The sequence below is a fragment of the Fundulus heteroclitus genome, chromosome 12, assembly GCF_011125445.2.
Source record: "Fundulus heteroclitus isolate FHET01 chromosome 12, MU-UCD_Fhet_4.1, whole genome shotgun sequence".
Lineage (NCBI taxonomy): Eukaryota > Metazoa > Chordata > Actinopteri > Cyprinodontiformes > Fundulidae > Fundulus > Fundulus heteroclitus.
The window spans coordinates 20942591-20966203 of record NC_046372.1 but is presented as its reverse complement, the minus strand read 5'-3'; the positions used below and the strand labels follow the sequence as shown (position 1 = coordinate 20966203).

General features: G+C 41.3%; 1 protein-coding gene across 1 annotated transcript; it reads left to right on the top strand.

The window, feature by feature from the left end:
• Positions 1–4101: 4101 nt before the first annotated feature.
• Positions 4102–22211, top strand: LOC118565093 (protein mono-ADP-ribosyltransferase PARP14-like). The gene is made up of 16 exons (XM_036144735.1): positions 4102–6268; positions 10519–10686; positions 10832–10907; positions 12284–12520; positions 12702–12923; positions 13005–13125; positions 13316–13465; positions 15909–15971; positions 16652–16837; positions 17638–17841; positions 18416–18531; positions 19155–19390; positions 19483–19754; positions 20579–20721; positions 20948–21122; positions 21792–22211. The coding sequence occupies exons 1-16, from the start codon at positions 4113–4115 to the stop codon at positions 22070–22072; spliced, it is 4806 nt and encodes a 1601-aa protein (XP_036000628.1). The 5' UTR covers positions 4102–4112; the 3' UTR covers positions 22073–22211.
• The last annotated feature ends 1402 nt before the right edge of the window (positions 22212–23613 follow it).

Genomic DNA, 23613 nt, shown 5'->3' with positions numbered 1-23613 from the left:
AAGAAGCAACAGAACCTTATTTCTTCCTTTAATGTGTTTAGAGACATTACTCAAAGAAATATTAACAAACCTTTTTTAACTTAGAAATGCTTTCAGTTTATGCAGCAGACAGTAAATTTAACTCACACACTTCCTGCTGACTCCTGCTGAGGCAACAAGAACTGTGCGGCAGTTCTTAAAAACAACAACTTTTTTTTTAAAATAAAAAAATATATCTTTATAATACTCGCTCTTGAATGCACCAGTCTTCTGTAATTTGTGTTTATTTGACTTTCTAAACTAAAATATGTTTCTATCAGACCCAGCTGCAGATTCCAAGAACCAAAAATCTGAACCTGAGAAAGGAGCTTCTGCAACAAACCAGACAGGTAAAAACCAACTTGTTAAAGAATAATTATATCTCTGTGTCCTCAGATGGGACTTAGATTATGTCAACGTTTACAGAAGTGTTCATTTAAGAGTTAAAAGATTTAACTCCAGATTAGTTACAAAAATAATAATCAGTCCTCTGGACATGGAAAGGCTACATTTTTTGGTCATGTAAAACATTTAAATATAACAAATTTGACCAGAATCCACGTATTTCTTACATTTTATTGCTAACTTATAGAAAGGAAGGTTATCTAAACTAATGTAAACAGTAATACTGAAACACATATATCGTATTTTTCCTTTCAGGTTTAGAGTCAGGTCCGAGGTCCACTGCTGTGGTCCTGGAGAACGTCCAAGAGAACCTGTCTCAGGATCTTCTGCAGATGATGGTGGAGACCATCTCTGGACTGGATGAGAACGACTTCAGTCTGGAGATCATCTGGGAAACCAACATGGCCGTACTGATCTTCAACAGCCCTGCAGGTAGAAAATCAACCAGAGAACAAAACCCGGTTCCACCTGAAGAACATTCCCTCCACTTTGGGTCATTTCTAGAAGTGAATTGTTTTAAACCTTTGTTCCACCTTAGCAAAAGACTGTATCACTTTTCTTCCTTCCAAAAGGAAGAAAAGTGATACAGAACTGAGCTTGTTGGCATCAACTGTTGACTGCAGCCCGGTTCTGTAGCGCTGTGGTTCGGTGTTGCATGGTGGGGTTGGATCATAGTCTGGGTTAGGGATGTGGTAGACCAAAGATAATTTCACTTCTGTGAAGGAAGGATCAATGCAGAAAAAGGCCAGATGTGGTTTATGTACATTGCCTCCAGGACTTGATTTTTCTCCAGAGACAGACTGGCATTTATCACCAGAACGGTGTGTTAATGTAAAGCGCCCTCTGTCTGCAGTCCTTCTTGATCCTTTTCCCCTGGAGGACCGGTCTTCTTTTATTAAATAATAGAAGAGCGCTGAACTTGTTGAGGTCACCCCAGAATAAGAGAGCTACCAAAGGAGGACACTCTGAGTCCTACATGGTTCTGGTCCGGATCCAGACTCATATTGTTGCATCTTTTTCTTTTTCCATACTGCCACAGTCCTTAATATAGTGAACCGGTGTGTTATTTTATTCTATTTTATTTTGCAGATGCGGAAAAGTTTGTCTCTGTGAGTCAGACCAACTCAAAGATGAAGAAACATAGACTGACGGCTCGGCCACTAGAGGCAGCAAAGAGCATCCGAATGGAGAGTCTTCCTCCGAGTGTGGTTAAAGGTACGCTTTGGATGGTTTCTTTATGAAAATTGTGATGTGATTTTAATTTTTAAAAAAGTTATAATTATAATATCTACACAATGTTACAAATCTGACATGTTAGTTTTTAGTTAGTCTTTGAAGTTTCTGTTGAAAGGAAATAATCACATTTTCTGCTAAAGGTCCACATATCTGTGCATCTCTTCAAGGAAATTAATTGAATTTGTATGATTTTTGATTTTAATTTTGACCAAATATGTAAAACTAGATTCAGAGTAAAAACATGGCAACCTTTAAAGTGAGGAACACATTTAATTTTATGTGAGCGAGAGAGACACTGAGCTCTCTTGTCATTACCAGTAAAAATAAGATGGATTATCTAAATGATATAAAAGTAGTTATGCACGAACAGGAATCATTATGAAAAAGATCTAGAATTACATTCTAGATGAAAAGCTAATTTCTAATCGTCTTCAGTCTGGTAGCAGACATCCAGAGGAATCTTGTCAGAGGTTTACAGAAAGTCATTGTAATGACTTTTTAAAATGTATTTTAGTTTGAATTGTTTCTGATTGGGTTGCAGACATGATTGAGCTGTGGTTTGAGAAGCACTGGGAGCTGCCGGAGGACGTCGTCATGATCCCAGACGACCAGGCGGCCATCGTCACCTTCAGGGACTCTAAAGGTTTTTCTGATTTCCTCTGGTTGTTCATCACCGACCTGTAAATATTAACGCTAAATGTTTCAAATTGCTGAGTCTGGGGATCATCTATACAACAGCATCACCGTCTGCCCAGACCAGCCTGTAGGGCTGTTGTATTACACTAAATAATATAACAGGGTTCTAGTTTTAGTTATATTCTTAACTGCTGTCATTTTCCCTTATTTTTTGCAATCCCATCAAGATTAACCGCCTGCATCTAGAAGATTTAAACCTAAAGCAGCCAATGGGAGGGAACCACAATTAGTGGAAACTAACCTGTTATTTGACCCGACATGGGGAAATGTGGCCCAGGTTCACACATAAGCTTCTTCTCTGTCCTGAATCTTTCTGAAAAATCGAGTCAGCTTTTCTCCCTCTAGTTCTTTGACTTTTGCTCCAAACCAGCTTGTATTCTGAAGGAACTCCCAAATTGACCTCCAACATGATAAGATCAAGGTCACTTTATTAATACTTGTAGGTAGATTTGTTTTGCAGGTTTAAACATTCACACGTTCATACAAACAACCAGAACCGTTCAGTTGGATATAACAACAGGCTCCTGGCTGCATAAATATAATCAAAGCAGGACACCAAGTAGAGAAAGACTTAAAAATAGGACATGAGGAATAACATTTTAAAAACCAAAGGGTAAAAACATCAAAACAAATAATCTAGGGTTGATAGAAATCTGTTAAAGGTATATAGCCACATGATACGCATAAATAAAGACCAAAAATCGTTTGATCATAATAAAATAAGGTTATATACACCAAGCCTCCATCCTAATGTTTTGTTGGTCCTTTTTGTAGATAAAAATAGCCCCAGCACCAGGGGCTGTTTGCAGATATAAACAAAAGTGGCGCCATCTAGTGACAGTATCACAGAACTATCATAATGCCGATTTGCTTAATTAATAAATCACTTGTAAATAATACTGGGGGCGAAGCCTGACTCTCTGCAACCCCTCGCAGTAAAGCTGCACCTCGGCGTGATGAAGACCAACCGTTATTAATTAAATAAATGATCTACAGCAACTTTAAGAGCCTCATATCAGAACATTTACTCACGTCAGTCAACTCTGCGTCACATCTGAGCATCGGCATGTTTAGCGTCCGCTTCAGTGAACAACGTTTAGACTGTATTCCCAGAGACATTCCAGGATTTTCCCTCTTAGAATCATATTTTCATGCATTTTTGTTACTGGATCTTGGACCTTTCTTCATTGTTTCGCTGCAAGATGCTAATAGCCATTAGCTGCTTACTTGCGCAGTATGTACTTCCTTTAAAATCGCAAATAAACACGAATGGCTTTATTCACTAACATACTGAGTAAAAACAAAGCATAAAACAACAAAATAACAATTAACACGTCATCCGGATGTGATAATCTTTCATAAAACCTTAAATGTAACCAGAAAGAGCTACTTACATATACATTTAAAAAGAAACGGTCAAATAACGTGGCTGTACACCTTTAAATCCTCTTAAAGCGGCCGAATTCTTCCAGCTTATCCAATTCAGTAATGGCAGTCAGAGCAAAACTGGTTTTAAAACATCTGGTCCAGCATCTACAGCATTTAGGAATTAAGAAGCTGAAACTCTCTGTGAAGAGATGAAAGTCATCGTTTAAAGCAGCAGAGGATCTCTTCAAACAGTGCAGCATCTTAGAGTTTAACACGCTGTGATCATATCCCTTAAACCTGTCACTAAGAGCAGCCTTTCACCTTTCTCTCCATGTTCTCTGTGTTTTCCTGCAGTTGTGACAAGCGTCTGTGTTAAAGAAGACCACGTGATGCGGTCCATCGCTGTCAAGCTGTATCCGTACTACGAGTCGCTGGGAACCGCTCTGTACGGCAAAGAGCGGCCTGCCTGGAAGATGCCCGAGCCGGTCACTGAGAAGGTTCAGCGCGTGATCTGGAAATTCCTCCTGCAGAAGAAAATGCTGAAAAGCATCAACAATCAAATGCGTCCACATTTCTGCAGCGTGGATTTGGACCACCCCGAGGTGAAGCTCAGCCCGCTGCCCAGTTTCCTAAAGCAGAAAGGTCTGACTGCTAAGGACGTAGACAACTGGGCGGGGATGGCTCGGGCCGCTTTCTGCAGACTCATGTCCGAGTACACCGCCTTTGAAAGCGACGTGAACACAGAAGCATGGAAAGCTGCTGAGAAGGAGGTGCGGTCGGTTGTGAGGGAAGACGCCTTAGTAGACTTTGATCCATCCAGAGATGTTGTGACCATCGCCGGTAGAACCGATGATATCAAGAAGATCCGAGCTCCTGTGGAAAACATCATCCGGAAATTGATGAGTCATATTCAACGACAGACCAAAAGCATAACTGAGCTACTTGAATTTTCCCCGGCTTATTTCGCCATCCTGAAGGAAGAAGGGCTGCAGAAAGCTGCCTCTGACATCTCCCCTGAGTTGAAGGTCTCGTTCAATGAAGGCACCGGGAAGCTGAGCCTTACAGGACTTCCTGAAGAAGTTTACAAAACCAAGTCCTGGATCTTGGAGAGAAATATGAGCATGAGAAGAAAACAGCTAAATCTCCCTCCGAGTCTTCTGGATTACCTCCGGAGTGTGGACTCCACGGACATGTCGATGAACCTGTTCACTTCACAAGGCATCAGTGCCGTCTACTGCATCGACTCCAAAGGCGTTTCTTTAGTGGGAAGCTCTGACAGAGCCCTGGCCGATGCTGAGAGTAAGATGAAGAAAGATCTGTTAGTGCAGACTTTGGATGTGCCGGATCAGGGAGTTCTGAGCCAGCAGAAATGGATGGACCTGAACAGAGACCTCCTAGACACCTACAACTTCTCCAACAAGAAGACTGTGATTATATGGATCCACCCGGAGAGAAGAGACAAAGTAATGGTGGTTGGCTTCAGCAATCCTGTCAAAGAGGTCAGCGTCACTCTCAGGCAGTTCATTGAAGACTACTCACAGGTTCGCGAGACAGTCCGCGTCGAGTCCTGCGCTGTTGCTCAGTTCATACAGAAGAATAAACAGGACGTTTGGTCAAGAATCGCCAGCGACAACAAGGTGTTAGTGATATTTGATCCAGTAAGACCAAAGATCACCATCAGTGGAGCTCGCATGTATGCCCAAAAGGCTAAATCTCATTTTCAGGAACTGGCAACTACTCTCTTTGCTGACACCTTAACTGTGGACAAACCTGGAGCCAAGAAGTATTTCCAGTCCCAAGGAAGCATGTTCCTCGTTCCGTTAATGGCAGACTTCAGCTGCGTGGTGATGCTTCAGTCTGATGTTCAGGATGATGAAGAGGAGGAGGAGGAAGGGAGCCTTGAAGGAGAGACTGGCTGTTGTTACTGCAAGGTGCAAACAGCCGGTGGAGTTCTTATTTCTGTCAGCAGGGCGGATATCTGCAGCCTTAATGTGGACGCGGTGGTCAACGCAGCTAACGAGGACCTGCAGCACATCGGTGGTTTGGCTTTGGCGCTGCTGAAAGCTGCTGGGCCAAAGCTGCAGATGATCAGCGATGACTATGTGTCTAAAAACGGGAAGCTACGCCCAGGAGATGCTATTGTAACAGAGGCATGCAGTCTGCCCTGCAAGTTCGTCGTTCATGCGGTTGGTCCGCGGTACTCTGAATTTGACAAGAAGACAGCAATATTTCGTCTCAAAGGTGCAGTTAAAGAGAGCCTGAAACGAGCTGAGATGGTTAAATGCTCCACCGTAGCCATGCCAGCAATCAGCTCTGGTGTCTTTGGTTTTCCTGTGGACCTCTGCACCGAGACCATCGCCAAGGCTGTGCGGGAATACTGTGACCATCCTAACCGTCCAGGGACTTTAACCGAGGTTCAGCTGGTGGACAACAATGATGCCACTGTCAGAGTGATGGCAGCTGCTATAAACAGGGAGTTCTCCGATCTGGGACCCACCATGACAGTTCCACCGCAGACAGGAGGGAAGAACAAGGGAGCTGCAGGGTAAGTTTAAAAATAAGTTATTATTTGCCAGGAAGTCCCGAGGTATGTGTTGGTTTAGGCCCTGTCAGTATTAACAGATATATTTGTAAGATGGAGATTATTTTTTGTGAGTAAAAATTAGTTAAAAAAATTCAATTCAGTTTTATTTATATAGCACCAATTAATGATATATGTCATCTCAAGGCTCTTTCCAAATTCAGAGTCCATCAGATCCTCCAGGTTGGTGAGAAAGTTTCCTCTCTAAGGAAACCCAGCAGGTTGCATCAAGTCTCTCCAAGCAGCATTCACTCCTCCTGAAAGAGCGTAGAGCCACAGTGGACAGTCGTCTGCATTGTTGATGGCTTTGCAGCAATCCCTCATACTGAGCATGCATGAAGCGACAGTGGAGAGGAAAACTCCCCTTTAACAGGGAGGAGAACCTCCAGCAGAACCAGAACCAGGCTCAGTGTGAACGCTCATCTGCCTCGACCCACTGGGGCTTAGAGAAGACAGAGCAGAGACACAGGAAGATTCAAAGATTACAACTTTTGCCTTGTCAGAATTTAAATGCAGGAGATTAAAAGTCATCCAGCTTTTGATTTCATCAAGACATGACTGCAGTGGAAGTAATTGATTGGATTCATCAGGATTTATGGATAAATATAGCTGAGTGTCATCAGCATAACAGTGGAAATTAATCCCATGCTGTCTGATAATTTTGCCGATCAGAAGCATATATATAGTAAAGATAATTGGTCCAAGGACTGAACCCTGTGGTACTCCACAAGTGACCCTAGAGTTTGAAGAAGATTTATTATTAACATGAACAAACTGGAATCTGTCCGACAGATAAGATTTAAACCAACCGAATGCTTTCCCCTTAATCCCTACAGTATGCTCAAGTCATTGTAGGAGAATATTGTGATCAACTGTATTAAATGCAGCACTGAGATCTAACAGGACAAGCACAAACACAAGTCCATTATCTGAGGCCATGAGAATGATAAATGAAAGTAGGGCTGGACAATTAATCACATTTGCAATGGACTGAACTTATATAGCGCTTTTCCAGTCATGGTGACCATTCAAAGTGCCGTACACTAGAGCCACATTCACCCAATCTCTCACTAACGTACACACATTCATACACCGATACACAGCTCTGTAGGCAATTTGGGGCTTTGCCCAGGAGCACATTGACATGTGAAAAGGGGAAGCTGGAATTGAACCCAAAACCTTCCAATTGCAGGACAACTACTCAACCTATCAAGCTACAGTCGCCCACAATATAAGTGCACTTTTAAAAAATGCAATTTCCAAATCATAGGTCTGCAATTTTTGGCTACGTAACAATTAATGGATCAGACGTCCTTTAGGTGCCCTGCGATAGACTTGCAGCCTGTCCAGGTGAACCCCGCCTCCCGCCCATTAACAGCTGGAGATAGGCACCAGCACCCCTCACAACCTCATGAGTGAGTCAGAAAATTGAAGGATGGATGGATGGATGGTCGTCCTTTAGGTGTCGATAAAATGTTTAAAGTGGGTTTGCTCCACATGGAAGGCAAGAGAGTTGCAGCAGTGAGATAATCTAATTTTATTATTTGTTTTAGAGTTTATATAATCATACTTTTTACCAGAAACTTTCAGGAATCTCACCATAGCATTCATTACCAGTTAAACTGTTTAATACATACATATTGTCTGTTGGTTGGACTTCATGTTCAACAAGGATTGATTTCCAACGCCATTAAACGTTATTATATTGAATAAGAATATTCTGATTAATAAAAACAGTTGGATTTCTTGTTTTTAATAGTACTTGTTTATCTTTATCTATAGGCAATTTTTGTTGATTGTGGTTAATGCAGAAAAAACAAAAAATTAAATCACAGTTATTGTTGAAATTTAGTGCAATTTAGATTTTTGGCAAAATTTTACAGCCCTAAATGAAATACAGCATTTCATTAATTATTGCAAGGATTATTTATATACACAGGATAAAATAATGAGTGAAGAGCAGGGGTCCTAATATGGAGCCCTGAGGACCTCCTTCTAACTCTGAAAGAATGGAGAAAATGGCCAAGCATGGTGGGCACCGTACCTTTGAGCTGACTAGTAATGTTGTCTTCTGTTAAACTTCAAAACTGAGCAGAAAAAGTTAAAAACGGAGGAAAAACTAAGTAGTTCTGGGCCAATCTTTAGTCCAGCGCTGCTTCCGCCATGCTCAGGAGATTCTTGTAAGGTCGTTGTGTCTTAGTGGGCAGAGTAGTTGTTTTGGTGCCGTGCCCATGGGCAAGGCACTAAATCTAAAATGTGACTCTTGTGTAAAACTTGTTGGGTTCTTGATTTTGCTAGAAAGCCCGACTTTAAACAAATGTTAATTTCATTATTGATTTCTAGCTTTTGTGGGAACTGAGCATTTCTCAGACTAGTTAACTGTTTATCCCCATATCCAGAGGTGTAGTCCAGGGTATACATGGGTACACCTGCATATTTTTCAGTCAGCATTGCATACACCCACTTCTAAACAGATTCACAAGTCTCCCCGTCTCCCCGAGGGGGAGCAGCAAAGTGTCGCAGCACTTTGCTGCTCCCCCTCCCCTCTCGTATCGTCACATGGCTCAGCGGCGGCAGCCAATCAGCACTCAGGCTCAACCTGGCCCGCCCACTCACCTCTCTCTCTCCACTCCACTCCACACAAACATTCATGCTGCTTAGACTCGGAGAGAGAGAGAGAGACTGCTGGTGCGGAAAAACATGAAGAGGGAAAGAAGCGCTCTTTGGCTATATTTTAATAGCGCAAGTGAAAGCAAGCTGTATGGTTTGTAAAAAGCCGGTTAAATGCAACGGAAACACAACAAATTTATATAAGCACATGTTGAAATTAATATGGCCCTACATTAATTAATATGGCCCTACTCCTGCTTGTTTCTGATGGCCTGTCTTACACTGGTTTAAGATATGGTAGTAAAGGAGAAACAATTTATCAGAGGCAAACATTTAAAATATGCAAATTTATTTCATTTGGAATTCCAAAGAGACAAAGACAAACTTACAAGCTCAATTTCAGTATGTTACCCATGTGCTATCCAGGCAGGTAAGCTTCTTTGTCTACTGTCCTTTTCGCAAACCCATCTTTTTATCAGAGCGACTAGCCTCTCCCGATTAGTTTGGGGGTTTTGGGCCCAGACACCATGGCTCCAGGTCCTATCTGCTTCCAAAACAAGGAGACTATTCTCTCGAGGGTATTCATGCAGTACGGCTGATTTAGTACCTAAATGTCCTATCAGAGGCCAACCCAGATGACCTCAAGAACCATAAAATAGCTTTCAGACCTTAAAGCAAACACCCTGTGAAGCTGTGTATGTTCCTTTCCCTCAGAGGGAAAACACTGTTTAGAGACCAGAACTACCTCATATTATTTTCCATAAAAATGCCTGATTAATAGAACAACTAATAATATTTTCCACAACATACATGAAAAATAATGAGCAAGAAAACGTCGAGCGACAGAAACGGAGAGAGGAGACGAAACTTCTCTAATTGCCCCGACAGAAAGTGTAATTAAGACCTTGAAAGAACCCAGTACATTTATTCCATTGAAAAGTGTTATTTAAGATAAGAACACATTAGCTAATCCTTCATTTATCCCACGACGGGGACATTTATAGAATTAATGCAACAGGCAAGTGCACACAACACAGACTCCGTCCCACGGTAACTGCTGCTAATCAGCTATTCAGCTTACAAAAGAGTCCATCCATGGACTCAGGAATAAGGAATAGTTCACTCAAATGTACAGCTGTCTCTTAAGTAGTTTGTGGGCCAGTATTGGTTTAGTAATTTCATAATACTTACAGACATTATGTGACAATAAGCAAACACTACTGACAGATTTTTGGGTACACTAAATAAAACAGTCTTTCGTGTGATTGTTTCTAAAACAGGGCATTTTTCTGGGCTGCGTTAAAAAAGGGCAAAAACTGTGAGTATACCCATTTCCCCATGGACCACTACACCACTGTCCGTATCAGATCATAGACGTGTAACTATTGGGACTGTTTGGATATTCATGGGTTTAACTGTCTTCAGGTAAATCAAACAGGGTTTTGTTGAACAAAAACATCAACTATAATGTCGCCTCCTTCGATATACGAGTACCCAGATTAAAATAAAAGCAGCTTCTACTTCTACCAGCTGTAGGAACGCCACACATCTGTGAGTGAAGTAGTTTTCAGATGGAATGACCTCTGTTGTTTACCACCCAGCAGATATCAGAGGGGACGAGGGAAAGGTTCGCAGTCTCGTGGAGGAAGAGGAGGTGGAGGAAAAGGAGGCGGAGGAGATGGAGGAAGAGGAAGAGGTTATCAGGAAAATTATCAGGCTGACTGGGGAGGTCAGAACTCCAGGTCACAGAACAGAAATGGAGACCATGGAGGGTAAGGCTTTACGTCTCTTTATGCATCTTCTATATTTTCCTGTCTGCTAAAAACTTGAGACCCGGTTTCGCCTCATATGTTATGAAAGGGAGAAGTGTGGAAGATATTAAAGGTATTACTGTGATGCTTTCTGTGCTGACTTCAGGTCAAGACGACTGGAGCAGATCACACCCGTTGGTCTGAAGATGGTTCTCTGCATAGGAAACATCCAGGACCAGACTGTGAGTAAATCTAGGAACATCTCAGCCCGGTGGAGCTGGTTAGGATGAAAGAACATGCTGCACCATCAGCTAGCAAGAGTCCAGAAACCCTGACCTCTGAAGAGCATATATGCGTTTGGACTGATTGGATGAATGTGTTAACTGTTTAAACTCCATGTTGAAACGTCAGGTTCCAACAGAACCAACAGAACCAACACTGCAGTCATGGACAGATGCTCCACCAGTTAATGAGCAGCAGGATCCAACGACTTAAACATGACCCCATAGACCATCAATCTTCAGAGTATTTGCTGCTGTAGAGCTGCGTCCATCATTTCTTTGTTGTAACGTGCAGGAAGGTCAGACTTGGTGTTCAGATCTTCAGAGGGTCTGTGGAGACCTCGTCTTCCAGGAGGACCAAAGCAAAGGATCAGCTGAAGCTGATCGCTGTGGCTCGTACAAGCAAAACCTGATACTTAGCAAATATGAAGACTTCATTTAAACTTGTTGGTTTACTAATAAATGCTTCACTGGTTCACCTTATCGATGCTGTGCAGCGTGAGAGACATCCAGGAGGAGATGCTAATTTTGCTGCTTCACTTTAAGGAAAAAAAGGTTCTTTATGTTTCAGATCCAACGATGAAGACTCTCCATCGCCCAGTCTTCTCCTTGACAAAATTTGATCAATTGCATTGAGAGACCAGCTGAGCTGGTCCATAATTTATAATTCAGAAGATATGCAAAGAGAGGCTCCAAAAGTATTGATAGAAGCAGAAGAAGGGCAGATACGGGGAGGGAGAGGAGAAAGAAAAGTGTCTTCACTAAGAGCAGGAGGAAGAGTAACCTCTCAGCTGATCTATCCTGACGAATCCTTTCAGTGATCAGGTTTTATTTCCCCTCCATCTTCTTTCACTGTGTATCTGTTTCTGAGCAACAGTGACCCCTGCAGCTCCAACATTAACATTTAAAGTCTTTACTGTCCATTACTGTCCATTTAAAATCCATTAAAAGCCAAATCTTCTTTTCACTGCTTCACATTTCATCTTAAAAGCAAGCCGGTCTGATTTCATGCCATAATATGCAGAGATCCACCGTGTTAAAAAATGACGACAACAACAAAGCAGCTTCAGGTTATTTTTCACCGCGCTTTAGTGACTTTTTGTTGATGAATTATTTCGGCTGCTCTTCATTTAATGCAACGCGATGCTTTGTGGGTCTGAAGCCGTCTGCTGACGTCGGGTAGCAGAGAGGACAGCCTGCTAAACTGTCTGCTATTATTAATGAATAGTTCTGAACATTCAGCTTGTAAAAGCAGCTGATGTCGTATCATTAGAACAGAACCAGAACAGCGTTGCTGTCAGGAAGGTGACCTGATCTGTCCTGATCTCGGTCCACAGACCGACGTCATCGTGAACACGGTGGCCGAGAACATGAACCTGAACCAGGGCGCCGTCGCCAAGGCCATCTCTGAGGCGGCCGGGGAAAACCTGCAGATGGCCATCCTCACCGAGGCCGGCGTGAACACGCTGCGCTTCGGAGACGTGGTCGTCACCGACGGATACAACCTGCAGTGTCAGAAGGTCTTCCATGCCGCCTGCCCCTCCTGGGACAACGGAGGCGGCCGGGCGGAGAAGGTGAGCGGCTGGCAGACCAAGACGCTGCAGGAATGATTTCACAGAAGCACTTCTGACAGAAGCACCAAGAACTTTGATCCATTCAAGAGTTTTCAGTATCTTTGGATCTGGATGGGTTTCACCTGTCCAGCTGCTTGTGTCTCGTCTCACCTGCTCTCTGTGTGTCGGCTGCTTCTGTCAGGAGTTAACAGACATCATCACTGACTGTCTGGAGAAGGCTGAGAAGCGTCAGATGACCTCTCTGTCCTTCCCGGCCATCGGAACCGGAAACCTGGGCTTCCCCAGAGATGTGGTGTCCAGAGTTCTGCTGAAGGAGATCCACTTGTTCAGCCGCAGGAGCTCCCCGCGCCATCTGAGGGAGGTTCTTATCGTGGTCCACCCCAGCGACAGCAGAACTGTGGATGTGAGAGGAACCTTCTGGAGTCAGAGGACCGTAGCAGCGGCTCAGATCGGTAGAAAGAATCAACCTTTGCTGTTTTTTCAGTGCTTCACCAGAGAGTTCAGCGGTGAAACGGCGCCGAGGAGCATCCAGCATGAAGCAGAGGGTTCTACCAGGAGCGGGTCTGCAGCTCAGCAGCACCTTGGTCGATCACAACAGAGCTCCGGTAAAAAAAAAAAAAAAATTCCACCGGTTCAGTCTTAAGCAAGCTAAAATCCTAACAGATCCAATTATATAACTTATGCATTTATGTAAGGTCGGCTGTAAAAGTTTACATTCTTTTTGGGAAATTGCACATTTATTCAGAAAAATTCCCATTTTCTTGCCGAAACTCTGGTCTCTGTTTGCATCGTCAGCGTCCTTCAGCACGGTCTCGTCTCCGTCGCTCGGCGTCTACCAGATGCAGATGGGTCAGCTCACCCTGGAGGTGTCGTCAGGAGACATCACCAAGGAGGCCTGTGATGTCATCGTCAACTCGTCCAATCAGAACTTCAACCTCCAAGCAGGTGATTGGTGGTCGCTGCTGGATGCAAGGATGCTGATTCGTTTGAATCACTGAGAGGATGCATGCAGGCAGATGATCACATTTAAATAACTCGTGTTTCACCTGCTCAGAGCAGAACTGCTGCTGCTAAAGGAAATCCCTTCAGGACAAACTTCACACACTTCTGCTGGAAACGCTTCCTATATTGGGTCGGGGTGTCTGGTTGTGATGCAGAAACGCTTCTACATGCCTTCCTCTCCGTATTTCTCTCCTTTAAACTGTGGAAACAGAAGGTCACTGTGGGAACTGAAAGGTTCAGGTGTCTCATTCATAAAACTGAGTAGAATCCATTCTAAAAGTGGACGTATGGCAAGAAAAGGAAAATATAGTGTGGGAAAAAAATATTCAGATTTATAAAACCATGTGCACGCACACCAGCAAGCAACTTTCCTCTATAGATCCCAGCTGTACCTGAATGTTCAGGTTCTGCCCTCTACTCACCCACAATCATAAATGGTCGATGCAAAGCACCTCATAAATGTTAATGTGGATTAAAATCAGATGATCATCTTTTTCATCATGGTGACGTGGCGCCCACAGAGAAAAAGCCAAGAAGCTTTGGGAAAATTTCCCAGAGAGGCTTTAATACGTTTATAAATCAGAGGTAAAGTGTTAAAACAACCTGAGCCTAATTATGATCGTAATATGCCTGGAGAGCTTAGATAGTTATGGCCTAGTTGGGTTGAGGTGTGATCAGTCCTAACCAGCGGCGTTTATTAATGTTGCACAGCCAAATGTTTGATCCCTGAAACGTGTTTCCTCAATTCTCTCATCTACAAGGTATCCCAACAGCGCCAATGCATCCAACGTGCAGCTTTATGCGCGAGTGTGTTTGACCGTTTACAGCAATTAAAATAATTATCTCACGCCTGGTCACAATAATCTGTTAATCTGTGGAACACCTGGGGATCAACGGGGAGAAGAATGTGATGGTAGAAAACCCAGGTATAATGTGTGGAGTTTTTTTATGATTTAAGACGGCTTATGGGCATTTTTATGTTATTGAAAGGTTTTTTTTGTGTAGTTATGTGTCAGAGGAATCATCGTGCAGTCTGGCTGCAGTTCACCACTTTACCGTCTGCGTCTCCAGAATGAACGTACGTCTGGGTCAGAGCCGCCATGAGGAACGCACATTTTACAGTCAACATTTTTAATAGATCCAAATTTTTGCGTTGAAAGTGACGTACGCCAGCTTTATAAATGAGACTCCAGATCATTCTAAAAAAAGGACCAGAGAACAGCTTTGAGCTGTTCTAAATTAATCTGTGAACCAGAGCTAGTTCATGTTTGGGGCAGGGGTGGCCATGGCCCCCCCTGTGCCATGTCCTGGCCACCCCACTGGCCAGTGTCAATTGTAGTGGCGTCAGTTTAGCATTTCATCCTATTCATCCTATCTACTTCCCTTAGTAACTGTTTTGTTTTCCAATAAATGAATAAATGTACACCTTATTCTTAATGTAATTACGCAATAAAAATGTATTGTTGTTCAACTTAAAATGTTAACTCTATTATTGGGCTATGCACATTAGATCATTAGGAACATTAAAATTTCAGAAAACCATTACAAACCATAAGATATTAGTAGGCGTTTACTTAAGTCTTTCTGATTCTGCCTGTTTTCTACATGCAGCTTTACTACAACAGTAGAATAAAATCCTGAAATTACAACTTTTAGTTTCAGTGCCACCCCAAGAGTTTAAGTGGCTCCATCTGGTCACCCCTATGAAATATTTCTGGAGGCGCCACTGGTTTGGGGGGTTTAGTTCAGAGGTTTTAGGTGGTGAACTGTGGACTGAACCAGTTCTTATACAGGTTAACATCTATGAGCACAGAAGGTGGAGCAGGTTTAGTGATGCAGAGAATCGGATTTCTTTTCTGTTTAAATCTCTCTGTTCTTCATGTCGGTTTCCATTTCCTGGGTCTAATAAACTTTCTGTCTTCACCCTCTTATCTGCTCAGAGTTTAGATTATCTTTATTGTCCTGGCTCAGCCGTTTACATCCAGTCTGTCAATGATAAACATAGAAGCTGTGCCTTTATTTTATTTTCTGAAGATCTGGAAAATTTGTGGATTCTGGCGTCAGTTTCTCTGTTAGATCCTCTGAGTCTGTTTCTTTTTCCTCTGAAGTGTTAAAACAACCTGAGCCTAATAATGAGCTTAATATGCCCGGAGAGCTTAGATAGTTATGGCCTAGTTGGGTTGAGGTATAATTAGTCCTAACCAGCAGCGTTTATTAATGTTGCACAGCCTCCACTCATAAAATAAAAAAAAAAACAGTCAGCTATAATATCAGGCATCAGATGGGGAAAACTGGGAATAAAAGCAGGATTTTACACCTCCATGCTGATGTAGAAACGTTTTCCTGATTCTGTTCAGCTGATCTGTGTTTATTTCTTATTTCTCAGGAGTTTCCAAGGCAATCTTGGACAGCGCTGGACCAGCAGTGGTGATGGAGTGTGCACAGATTGGTTTGTTTCTGCACTTAAATCTTTATTTAATGACATGTAGCATTGTTCTAAGTTATTTTAACAACATTTTATTGTTCTGCACTGTTTAAAGTTCAAACCCTGCAACTAAAACTAGGCTTTAAAAAGACAACTTTTAATTTTCATGGTTGTCCAATGGAGAAATTCACATTTTGAGAGTTTATTTGCCATTTTAGAGGCTTATTTATTTTTCTTTATTCACTGCATTTAAATGTAACAGACTTGTAGATACTCGAGATAAATTAACAGAATGGTTGTTTCTACAACTGAAGGCCAGAACGTTGAGATTCAAAATGTAAACTAAGAAAAACTTAAGATTTTTATAAAACACAAAAAATCTGGCCTTCATTTAAGTATTTATATACTTATGTTTTATGTTTACACCCCTCGCGAGATAATGGATGGATGGATGTTTCATGTTTACATAAAATTTGTAGATAAATTATTTTATAAATGCATCTAATTTTGGTTCACCTTAAAGAAAAAGGGACTTTACATCAGTTTTCTGTAAAACTGTCCTTTATGTTTTTGTTAAGTTAATTTAAGAAACGTTGAGTGAAAAAAAATTTGCTGGTGAAACACTTGAGCTTTAATGATAGTCTTTTAAATCTTGAATATAGTGTTATGCCCACACTGTGAATAAATGTGATTCCTTTCTGCAGTGAGTTCTCCGGGCTACCAGCCCAGTGCAATGATCCTGACCTCAGGCGGCCGGCTTCCCTCCACAAACATCATCCACGTTGTTGTTCAGAATGATGCTTCAAGGGTTAAGGACATAGTTCAGGGGGTCCTGAAGGTCTGCGAGGACAACAAGTTTAGCTCGGTCGCCTTCCCAGCTCTAGGAACAGGTCAGTGCAAACAAAGTTCTTTCCTCTACTTTATACTGAAAATATGACCAAGGTGAACATTTCCATGTATATATTTAAAAAGAATTTAAACATAATTATCTTTTTCTTATCAGATTATTTGTGACTTTTCATCACAGATCCTCATCAGAATCTGATTATTTTGTTGGCATTTTCTTATTTTAGCTGTATTAAAACATCATCATTTATAACATTATACTAAATTCCATCATGGCATGAACTTAAAATGACATTTGTGCTTTAAACACATTGAATTGTTGAGTCTTAACAAAACAGAGCTTTTTAGCACACACTGCTTTTCTCTGTAGTCTTCTTGAACCATCAGAAACAGCAAAACCAGTTCACCATCAGACGTATCCACACGAGTCATAAATAAACTATAATGCTGTTATCCCGGACGAGCCCCCAAGAACTACAGCTAATATTGGTGTTGTGGGATTATACCTCACTTTAGGTAAAGGGTCACATGGATTTCACTATTCTAAAATGGCTGCAGCTGTGTGGATATAAAGCAAAAAAGGTCTGACATATTAGGGTTGTCTCCTAAAAAGCAATCTGGACAGGCTCCCCAGACAAGGAAATGACACATTTGTGAAGTGAGCTATTTTTAGGTGCGTCATAATAATCAAGTTGAAGAATTGGTTTATGGCCATTAGCTCTTTCCACTTCATAATCAGTCCAAGGGTTTCAGCAGACTTGGTGCTTCCTACTACATTTTTCACCAGACACTTTTCAGTTTTCATTACCATCATCAGTTCTGTTGGTTCTCACGTCACGTCCAGGTCAGGGCGGTCTCAACCCGTCGGCGGTGGCCGACGCCATGGTCGGTGCAGTGGTGGACTTTGTGAGGAAGAAGCACCCACGGTTTGTTTGCCGGGTGAAGATCCTAATCTTCCAGACAGCCATGATCACTGAATTTCACAACAGTATGAAGAAGAGGCAGGGAGAAGAGGTGGAGGAGAAGAGCATCTTCAACAGAATTAAAGGTACCATTCTGCTTTACATCTGGAAACTTAAAGACAGGCTGTCATTTTATTGCTTCTATCCAATTTATTAAATTACTACATATTTGATCATCATGTGTGGAAAATAGTTTTGCATTTGTGGACAATGAATTACACTAGATCACCCCAGCACAAAATGTCTCTAAATCTTACTGTATGTTTAATATTTCTAATAAAACACAAGACAAGAAGGTCCTGCTCTCAAGAAAGCATAGATCATTAGATCATAAATCTGCAGAAATAAAATGCTCTAATTATGAAACTCATAATCTGACATCTTTGTCATTGAAGCTGGTTGCGCCAACATCCCTTCCTTCCTGGCGCCCCAAAAAAAAGTCAGAATTCTGAGAAAAAAAGTCAGAATTCTATGAAAAAGGTCAAAATTCTGACTTTAATCCCAGAATTCTGAGAAAAAAGTCAGAATTGAGTAGATTTTTTCTTTTTTTTTTGAGTGGCCCTAATCCTCTTCCGTAGTTGGCTGTAAAGCAGAAACTTTCAAAATGAAGTTTGGTAAGTTTACATGACTAAAGTGTTTTTGTTTTGTTTGTTTTTTCAGATTCAGTTACTTCATTTTTTGGATTGGGGTCGGAGCAGCAGCGCAGTACGGATTTTGTTCTGGAGAGGCCTGAGTTCGATCCCGCGGTCTTTCAACTGTGTGCCGACAACCAAAGGGTCTGTATGAGAACCTATGTGACTAACAGAAAGTTTTAAACTTTTTAACACTTTATGATGGTTAGCAGAACCTTTTGACATTAAAATCTAAATTTATAACCAACCTGGAAAGATTTCCCTGTGAAAGACTAGCGGCCTGTCCAGGGTGTACCCCGCCTCTCACCCATTGAATACTGGAGATAGGCACCAGCACCCCTTACGACACCTCAAGGGATAGACGTGTTAGAAAATGAATGGATGGATGAAAAGATTTTGCCCTAATCGCAGCTTCTGCAGGAAAAAAAATCAACAACCTTTGACTTCATTCACTACAAAAAAGTTAAAAAAACAATACAACTGGACGTTTCGCTTCCCATCCAGAAAGGTTTCTTATTTTAAGTGTCAAATTGAGAAAGCTTTCTGCATGGGAAGCGAAACGTCTTCAAACTTCGGAAAAAAGTCCAGTTGTTTTGTTTTTTAATTATTTAGAGTAACTAAGACCTGAATGACTGAGAATCCTCACCAGCAGACTTCATTCACTCTTTCTCGAATTGTTCATAACCAGAAACCTTGAAGTTTGCAGGAGACAAAAACCAAACCAGGGCTCTAGATCTTCCATGGTCAACATTTTCTTTCCACCACAGAATTTGAACATGGCTAAGAAGAGGCTCAACGAGCTTGTTCTGATGGAGCAGGCCCAGAGAACCATCAAGGACCCGTACCTGGACCACTTAACCCGGGATGACATGAACGAGCTGAAGGACCTGCAGAGGAATCTGACAGTGAGCATCCGTCTGGACAGAGGACAGGAAGACCAGGAGCCTAAGATCCACCTGGAGGGTCTGACCCGAGACGTCCTGACAGCCGAGTCAGACATCAGGTCCGTAGACAGACACTATGTTTTTAAAGGTGTACACATGTTCAATTATTCTTTATTATTTAGTGTTTTTGCATGTTATTGGCTCTCCTTAGGAACATCATCCGCAGGGTGGAGAGAAATGAGAATTTGAGGAACAAAGCTATTTTAGTGAGTGGACTGGTGGAATGGATGTTCCAGCACCACGATGGATCCATGGTGTCTTTTGACATCCACACCAATCTCCAGCTTGAAGAAGCATTTGAGAAAAAACAAAACGTGAAGATCAAAATCAAAAGTGAAGTGTTTAACGCGGATCCAGTGCGTAGAAGGGCCGTTTCCAATAACGGAAAGAAACAGATGGAGCTGATGAGAAAAGACTTGAAAAGTGAGTGAAGCTGTACATCCAGCCCCGATCTGAGACATTTTTGTGAATTTACATTAAAAGGAGATATATTTCTGCCGTCAAATTATGGAATAATGCAAGTATGGATTTACTCCAAAAAAAGTAAAAAACAAAATCAAAATATGGATTGGAAGTATGGATTTACAAACTTGTAGATTATTATTGGATTTAAAAAATGATAAAGGAGATACGATTAAAGGGTTACAAATGTAGAAAACACTTTTGCTATGGTGTCTTTGAATTAAATTCCATTTCAATAAAATTCTATTTATATAGCACCAATGCACAACATATCATCTCAAGGCTCTTTCCAAAGTCAGACTCCATCAGATCCTCCAGGTTGGTCAGAAAGTTTCCTCTCTAAGGAAACCCAGCAGGTTGCATCAAGTCTCTCCAAGCAGCATTCACTCCTCCTGAAAGAGCGTAGAGCCACAGTGGACAGTCGTCTGCATTGTTGATGGCTTTGCAGCAATCCCTCATACTGAGCATGCATGAAAACTCCCCTTTTTACAGGGATTTGATGTATAGGACAGACACAAATATAAGCAGTGGGTTTCTGTCTCTACCTTTTCAATCATTATTCTGTTGATATTGTTTGTAGTTTGTCTGTAGTATTAACAACTAATTAATCAATCAAATCAAAATCAGTCAGTTATTTAGGTTTGTTGGAGAGAATGAGGATGTTGGATTGGGTGATCCAGCTGCAAAGTTATCACATTTCTAATAATTAAAAACCAAGCACACAGTGAAGCAATAAAGAAGATTTCCCTGTGTTCACTGTCAGTTAAAAGCTCTTCTTCTCGTAGCCCCTGCTGCTTCGTTGCCTTCACACTGGGAGGACATGAAGGGCAGCATCGTGAAGCGGGTTCCCCTCAACGTTGGATCTCAGGAATACAACGATGTTCTGGCAGGAGTTGCGAAACCTGGACTTTCTCTGAACATCATCCAAGTATGTTTTCCTTCAGAACATCAAACATGGTACAGATGTTTGATGTTCTTTTTTTCTTCTGCGAGCAGAAGAAAAAAGAGCAAAAGGCAAAGCAAAGGAGCTTGGATACAATTTTACGATTTTCTTACAAGGCACCATAAAACCCACCATAACCAAAGCAAACTACTAACTACAGATCTCTGATCTGATCTCCAGATAATGAAAATGTTCTTTAAACTGTCGGCAGATCGAACGGATCCAAAACGAGACACTCTGGCAGAGCTACCAGCTCCTGAAGAAACAAATGGAGGTGAAAAATAAGCACACCAACAATGAAAAGCTGCTGTATCACGGCACCGCGGCCACATCCATCGACTTGATCAACTCTAAAGGCTTCAACAGGAGCTACGCAGGAGCACATGGTAAAAGTCATCACACTGGATACTCATCATAAAACACTGAAAACAGAAAACAATTTGGTGCTTTAAAGGTCTTTCAACCAGAGAAAATGTGAACATCACATCTTTTTCTCAGTTGTACCTCAGGGCTCTGCATTTGGCCACTCTGTTTTTACATTTTTATGTCACCGTTAGTGTAGTTTACTTTATTCCTGCAGCCTAAACTAGTTTAGCTTTTAGTGTTGTCGTTTTTCTGCTGCTCATCCCAGGCACCCAGTTCTCACATTGGAGTGAAATGATAACATTGTCTTTAGTTTGATGATTGTCGATCATGTCGAGTCGCCCTCATTTCTGCTGCCGTTCACATCAACCAAACGTTCAAACCCACTTTGACTCAGCGTGTTCTTCAACGGCACAGATAATATCCCTCAGGGAACCGCAGTCCTCCCTGAGCCGGTCTTTCAGAACCAGTTCTGTTCAGAGGGTTCTGATAAATTACATGTTGTGACAAAGATGTGAATTGTCATAAGCTTTAATGTTTGTATGACACAACCCTTTCTAGCCATCACTGTTTTATCTTTGATTTAAGGACTCTTGGAGATAATAAACCCACCTCTAAATATCTTAACTCTGACATTTACCTACTTTTTCTCTCTTCACCAGCCGTGACTCATTTAGTTTTATTTCCTGCAGGTGCTGCGTTCGGTAATGGCTCCTACTTTGCTGTGGACCCGGCATATTCCGCTGGGGGTTACGCTCGACCGGACAGTCAGGGTCACAAGCGCATGTACCAGGCCCGGGTTCTTGTTGGAGACGTCACTCAGGGAAGATCAGGCATGATCGCACCCCCGGCCAAACCTGGCAACCCTGCAGACCTGTATGACAGCGTCACTGACAGACAGAATAATCCATCCATGTATATTATTTTCAATGACATTCAGGCTTATCCAGAATATCTTCTCACTTTCACATAAAGCTTCAACTCTTATGCAACAGTTCTGATAAAATTTCTATAACTCTTCTGGATGGAAAACACTGAAATTTACTGTTAGAAATTACTGAAAAAACTGTTGTGATTTTCCTCTAAACTAAATAAACATGTGATATTCTGCATTCCTGGATCTACTTTAATTTTTTGATTTTTATAAAAAGCAACAAGTTCATCCTGTATAAAAGCAGGACACTCCTCGGCTTGCCTCTACATACTCCAGGTTTTGTCACAGTGTCATCAGCAGTGGCCGTTCTTTGTCAGAAGAGCCATTTCTCTATTTATCTGAAGTCCATCATCCTGCAGATAGGAAGGTGATTCCCAGGAGGAGAACGTCTCAATTCAGCACAATGTCAGAACTGAAAACTGAGAGAAATGTCCAGAAACCCAGGAGCTCCACCACAGACTCTACAGGCCTCAGTTAGCAGGTTAAAGGTCAATGTTCATGACCAGCCCGTCATAACTTGACTCAACCACACTGTGTCATAGATCTGTGTAACATAGATATAAGTAGAGGTCACTGCAGTGATCGATCTGCAGCCAAACGCTGATCTCAGATCTGTAAATGACGCTGAAGCATACCTGTTCTAGGTTCAGGTAAAAAAAAAACGTAGACAATTTTATTTGTCATTTGGTATGTACAGAGTGCATAAAAAACGAAATTTCGTTGCATACAGCTTGTGAATTACAGTATAAGTGCAGCAGTGATTAAAAATTGTGTTTGTTTGTTTTTTTTACTTTATTGACCTAGGACTTTTTTCTCATATTATTAATTTACTCCCCCAAAATGTCTGTTCCTAAAGGTTCATATGTGACACGGTTTTATGAAATAATGAAGACCACAATGTTTAGATTTAACAAATTGATCCTTATATTCATAACACATACACACACATTTATTTATTTATTTATATATATATATATATATATATATATATATATATATATATATATATATATATATATATATATAATATACATACACACACACATACATATATATACACACACATATACATATTACACACACACACACACATATATATATATACATACATACATATGTGTATCTATGTATATATACATATGTGTGTATATCTATATATGTAACCCTAGAGTTTGTGGAAGATGTATTATTAACATGAACAAACTGGAATCTGTCCGACAGATAGGATTTACACCAGCCTAATGCTTTTCCATTAATCCCTACAGTATGCTCAAGTCTTTGTAGGAGAATATTGTGATCAATTGTGTCAAATGCAGCACTGAGATCTAACAGGACAAGTATAGACACAAGTCCATTTTTTGAGGCCATGATAATATCATTAGTGACCTTCAGCAGAGCTGTTTCAGTGCTATGATGAGCTCTGAAGCCTGACTGAAACTCCTCAAGTAGGTCATTACTTTGTAAATGTTCACATAGTTGATTAGCAACTACTTTCTCAAGAATTTTAGATAGGAAAAGAAGATTAGATATAGGTCTGTAATTTACTAACTCAACCTGATCAAGAGATGGTTTCTTAAATA